A 6387-nucleotide genomic window follows, 5' to 3' on the forward strand; every position below is an offset into this window, starting at 1 on the left:
TACAACGAGGGGTGTAAATCAAATAATCACCAATATTTATCCACAAATTTGGTTTGCAAATAGAAACAATCAATTACCTTTCGCTATTACCGTCGAGTTATATTCTAAACTCACGCTCACCAAATTTTATTTATAAAATCAACTTAATATTAGCCGAGCCTTCTGCGCCCAGCTTTCCTTCGTAGCCAACAAATCGGGGTTCCCTTATCGCTTGAGTACCCCCTTTTCGACTCTCTCACAGTTTGTTGGATATATCTCTGCGTCTTTGTAGCCTGCTAGATTAGAAGTTTAAACATAGTCCATTTCTTCACTTACTAAGACAATTATTTAAAAAAACAAAAATCACACAAGTAACAAACGAACCAGGCAAATACAGGGCCGATTAGCTAGTTTATTTTAAAATATTATCTGCTTCTAAATAAAAAAAAACTCATATGAATTTATTTTTTTGTAAAACTAGACTTAGAAGTCCTCTACATAAATTTATTAAACCATAATTACACTTACAAAAATTACTTTATTGCTATTCGCGTTCGTTATTTATATAATAAATTGCATGTAGTTAAAAAAAACTGTAATTCACCAAAAGTTTCAGAGATCCTAAAGTAACAATTTTAATTAATGCAGGCTTTTCCTATAAATATCATTATTTTATAAACATTTATTACTAAATTTGAAAATTTAAGAAATATTTTACATGCTTTGTTCAAAGAACCTAACGCTTGGGAAACTAATCTAGCTGGCAATAGCGATAAAGAAGAACATTCTGCCAATCTACTTAAATCTACTTAATTCTTGATTAAAAAATACTTCATTCTTGGTGTCAGATTGTCTATGTAACAATTAAATCGACATACAATGTTCGAAAACGCAGAACAATGCGTTTTGTCAATAGGCACAGAAACATCATTATATTTGCAAGCAAAAATGCACGAACGACATTTGCCTTTGTAACCGTAGAAGATCAATTTCCAAACGTATTATTGGCCGTGACCAATCAATTATATAACAATAACGTATCTTTCATATATTCTCGAAAAAATACACACTCAGTACAGAGATCAAATTTGTCAAGTCTCACGTGGCATTTTACAGAACTACTTTGTGTCCTAATTACAAAAATATTAACGAATTTACAACTTTCAAATTAATATCGCGGGCTAATATTTGTTTTGCAACACAAAAAAGGACTTACTTGCCAACTGTAGCGGTGCGATGTATTTTTCTTCTGATCGCGTATAATATTTTACACTACAGTTTGCCTACACACGTCATTTCACTGCCTAGGATCCTTTCTACCCTACATTACTCACTTGATGCATGCAATGTGTAATTCTTGGGTCACACTTTTGACCGCAGGTATAGTGAACAATTTAACAACTGTCAACTATAATTATTCATAGTTAAACACCTTTGGATCTTTAATTATGATACAGTTATGATAATAATATCTATTAATCCTTGTTTTTTCAATATAACAAATTTAAATGTTCTTATTCTCAATTCAATTAGCGTATACCCTTGTATGATAAAAAAATATTTTTATTATTATTATATGTTTGTCTTTGTACATAAGATCAAACCGAAGTAACATTCAATGTATATTGTTTATTTATACTAATAACTTATAGCTAAAAAAAATTGTTTGTATTTTTTTTTTTGAAGGCGCTTATCTCAGAAAATATTGGAATGAATTAGAAATTCTTTCACCGTTAAATACGTACGTATATTAGTAGCATATTTCTATAACATTATTCCCTATTTAAGTAAGTATATATTAACAGAAACAGATAATATAATATTACACCAAAGGTTTCCTTACTCTTGAATCCTGCGCGAGCCCAACGGATGCCAATCAAAGCACGACCCAGTGGACACTAATCAACTGTGAGACAGGGGACACGCTTAGTTCTGTTTGAAATTTAATATAATTCTGGCATCCTATTACGATTACAACAATCTCTTTGTAATTCAATAATTGCAGACTTACAAATTCCCGAGAATTTTATTGTTAGTGTCGTGTACCCACTTGTAGATTAAAACATAATGAATTCAATTATTTTGAAATGTTGTAATATCTATCAAATATTAAGAGAAGTAAGGGATATCTTCTTTTCTGTTGAAGAGTGTTGTATTTTATTTTCATTTGTTTAATGATTGAATTAGATGATAGTATCTAATATGTAACTAAGTTGTATTTTAGTTAGAAAATTCACTCAACTAAATTGAAAACGTAACAATGCATAAATAAATTAAAAACAAATTTATAAAAATACAAAAATCAATTTAATTAGAGGAACAATGTAATGTCATATTTAATGCTGTTACTCGTTGTTGCTAATTTAAATGTATAGGCGATATAGCTTTCTATATTTTTTTTATTATAATTTCTACTAGATTTCTAAATTAAGGACTGGTCAAATTGTAGTGTATGGCTTCATTGAAGTTAATGGGTTTGTTAAATGGAAAAGACAAAAATCTTGTTTTGTTCGTACACAGTAAGTTCACTATAAAACCTTAAAATCTACAAAAGAAAAAGATGAATATTGAAAGCATAATATGATATTTTAATCTGGTACAAAAAGTTTAACGTGGAAGGAGCATTAAAGTTATTTATGTCGGTGCATGCGACCATTGATGTTAACTTTTAATATTAAAAAGAAAAGCTAGCTGACACTATGCTAAATAGTTATTTAGATAGAGAGCACAAGTGTTAAAGTTCGGTTTCATAGCATGGTCATAGAGTTCCCCACGTATGATACCGATTTGAAAAAGTTTTAAGTCTAAATTAAATTAAAATAAATAGGTCGGTGAATTGTGAGGCTTATTGAACTTATAATAGTATATTATAAATATATCTTTAAGACAGCTAATGCTTAGAAAAGTATCAATTATAAGGAACTTCTGATTTCTGATTCAAATTTGAAATTGCATAACGTTAACCCGTCGGTCGGAACCATCGACTTGTTATATTGATCGAAGGTCGGAACACCTAAAATTTTCATCTACTTTTGTAGAGCGCTCAAGTTGGCTAAAGAATCTTTGCTCCAAAACACAAATTTAAATTGTAGGTGGCTACTATTTTCTATTAAAAATTATAATGTTTATTTAATTTACATATGTTTATCTCAGATGACATGCGTAACAGTATGTTTGGCGGGAACATTGTTAGCATACCGTGACGAAGCAGCTGAAGATTTCTTCCAGCACGTTCTACGAATTCCAAACCCAGATAAAGTCCTGAATACAATCCTAGGCAGACTTGAAAGGAATCACCAGATGGCAGCTAGATTCAAACAGCGTGATAACGAAGAAGATTGTGATGAATCCGATAAGGTAATTGCAATTAAAAATCACCGTAGATGCAAGTCAATAGAGTATTGCTTAATTAGCATTATCAAATAGTAATAGTACTAGTTCCTCATAAATCTGATGAATTATCAATATTTTTATCGATCGATAATATTTGTTTAGACACTGCCGGAATACACAGAATCACTACAAGGCTCACGTGAAAGGGAGATGCGACAGCTTGGTGCTCAGGTATTGAGTTATATTTGTTTTTTTTTTCATTACAGAGGAAGCATAAGTAGATTGGTCAACATTTTAGAATTTTGTATTTTAGTTTATCCTTTTCTCTAAAAGTTTGACCAATTTTTTATTGTAAATTAAATTGATACGTAGCTAGGTATTATACAAGTATGGTTGAAGGTAGTTTAATGGTATATAGTTCGTTGGATTTGGTTAATAATTTGAAAATAGTAAAACGATTTCAACCCAGCTTGAAACAGGATGGGAGATAGTTCAAATTTGGTTATATTTGGTGTCCTTGTATCATTTACAACACTATTATATTAAGAAAATCAAATAAACAATAACTTAAAATCTCTTTATTTCCTTAAACGTTATACTTACTACTGTGTCAAACTCATAAGATGCTTGTTCGATAAGAGAACAACGAATAATTTCAAAGTTTTTATTCTAGAAACACTATCCAATATGTCACTTGGAGAGGAAAATCCAAAGACTGAACACCAATGAGTTTGAGTACCGTCCCGCTTACTACGAAGAGATAACGTGTACCACATCTGTTGCTGATGAAATTGGCGTATCTAATGAGGTAAGTCACTGTACAGTCATTGTACAGTAGTGACAGAACGTTCACTGTATTGTTTCCCAATGTGTAAAGATTTTTTTGAAGTTAAGTTCCTCCTCCCACCCCAACCTTCCTCTCCCCGTTAATCAGAAAAAGTAGGCAAATATGCGTTTTATGTTTCAGATATGCTCGAGTCTTGGATTCTCGTGTGTACAGTGGAACAAAACTATACACTTAACGAGGAGACGGTATTCTAGGTAAATAATATAATCTTTAACATGTAAAAGTTCCGGATGGGTCATCTCATACATCTTAATATATATATAAACTCGTGTCACAATGTTTGTCCTCAATGGACTCCTAAACCACTTAACCGATTATAATAAAATTCGCACACCATGTGCAGTTCGATCCAACTTGAGAGATAGTTTATATTATTTCAATTACGATAAATGACTACCAGGGCGGAGCCGGGGCGTGCAGCTAGTGTATTCTAATTTACTATTGACGATATCATCTAAGCAAAACGTGTTTGCTAAGAATTTACCAACAGGCTTAATATTTTTGAAACACAAAAATAACGTACGCTTAAATTATAAATAAAAAACCAGACTGAACGTTGCCATATTTTAAAAATATACCAGATTTTTCTTCTAATACAATTTTAATTTGTGTATCAAATAACAAATACATTTTTTTTATATATAAATAAGTTGTGCCTACTTGTTAGTATGTCCATGTTATGGTGGTGTAAATCACTGCTAATTCCTTAACTACAAGGTTAAGGTCCCTAACATAGTAAAACATAATCACAGGTCAACAGTTTAAAACAGTTGATGTTGTATAATCAATTATCATTTGCGAGTAGGTACGAGAGATTATTACGTTACTAACTCAACTTACTAAAACTGTATTTTAATTAGTTTGTAACAATTCGAGTAAAAAATTTACCTAATTATTGAATGTCTAACTGGAACTTTATTAAAATATTGATTTATACACTCTGATGTTATGATTCTATAATAAATATGTGACATCCTATATTCATGTGTATAATTAAGACGTTCTTCGTATATATTATATAATTCAAAATTAACTTATATAATATTATATAATAAATAAACATAGTAGCCTCCATTGAGAACACTCACGGTACAAATACCACTGCAGTTTCACTCCAATCTCATGTGGGCGGTTCAAGCTTTATCGATCTAAGTTGGCACATTTCTACATCAACGTAGCTTGTCTACTGGCGTTGAAATTGTGAGGGTTAGCTGCATTAACGACATTGCGACTCTTTATTTTTCATTTGAACAACGGCGTGTTATTATTCATGCTTAATAACTAAAAACAAGCAGGTGGTGGCTCGAGAGAACCTCGGACTTCAAAGTCGATAAGTCGGGGTTCGAGACCGGGCGAGCGTGTAGGAAATAAATTGATTTTTCAATTTATCTGCGCATGTGGATAACATCACCACTGCTTTAAACGGTGAAGGAAAACATCGTGAGGAAACTGGCATATCCAAGAATCAAAAGTTCGACGACATGTGACATCTGTCAACCCGCACTTGGCCAGCGTGGTGGATTATGGCCTGAACCCTCATCTGGCCTATGTCCCAGCAGTGGGAACATATATAGGCTGATGATGATGATAACTAAAACCGTTTTTGTCAGTAGACTTTAAACATAATTCAGTTACAAATGTAAAAGATCAGATTATATCTTGCTTGTTTGGATTAAGATCGGTTGAGGTTTACACAACAAACAAAACAGCAACAATATAACGAGTGTTATTTTCAGTGACTGCTGGGAGACTCTGACTATGGTGATACCCGCTGGCTGCGAGTGCATGTGGCCGGTGCATAAGCTCGGCGACATGTCGCTCCACGTGTAGCCTTCACGACCCCGCCAGCGACAAGCCATTGTGATAAATGTTTTTATTTCCTGTTATTTGTAATCAGTGATTTATGTTAAGTAATTTATTTAGCTATTCGGATTATTAAAGTTTGAGAATAGCACATTGTGTTTTTTTTTAATGCATACAAATTATCATGAAGGAAGAGTCGAAAATAATAAATAAAATGTGCATGTATATTTAACTTTAATAAATTAAATTTTATTAAAGTTAATTTAATTATATTGCTATAAGGAATATACATAATTATGATTGGCATGATTTATAAAGGTCAAGAGGTAAAGAATGAACACTGTTTTAAAACAGTTAAATAAAGCACTATAAAGTATACGAACATATAAATTTTCCGGAAAGTCATCACAGCAGAATAAAAGTTA

The 6387-nt window shown here is 31.8% G+C and overlaps 1 protein-coding gene across 1 annotated transcript; it reads left to right on the top strand.

The window, feature by feature from the left end:
- The first annotated feature begins 3132 nt into the window (after window positions 1-3132).
- LOC119835815 lies at window positions 3133-6074 on the top strand. The gene is made up of 5 exons (XM_038360827.1): window positions 3133-3342; window positions 3475-3543; window positions 3986-4120; window positions 4280-4353; window positions 5896-6074. Exons 1-5 carry the CDS (start codon window positions 3133-3135, stop codon window positions 5987-5989), a joined length of 582 nt encoding a protein of 193 aa, XP_038216755.1. The 3' UTR covers window positions 5990-6074.
- Window positions 6075-6387: the final 313 nt, after the last annotated feature.

Source organism: Zerene cesonia, chromosome Z (genome assembly GCF_012273895.1).
Source record: "Zerene cesonia ecotype Mississippi chromosome Z, Zerene_cesonia_1.1, whole genome shotgun sequence".
Classification (NCBI taxonomy): Eukaryota; Metazoa; Arthropoda; class Insecta; order Lepidoptera; family Pieridae; genus Zerene; species Zerene cesonia.

Excerpts from the sequence above, each read along its gene's own strand:
- LOC119835815 (XM_038360827.1), top strand. The coding sequence starts at position 3,133 with ATGACATGCGTAACAGTATGTTTGGCGGGAACATTGTTAGCATACCGT. Across the intron at positions 3,343-3,474 it reads ATGAATCCGATAAGGTAATT|ACACTGCCGGAATACACAGA; the intron begins GCAATTAAAAAT and ends ATATTTGTTTAG. Across the intron at positions 3,544-3,985 it reads TGCGACAGCTTGGTGCTCAG|AAACACTATCCAATATGTCA; the intron begins GTATTGAGTTAT and ends TTTTTATTCTAG.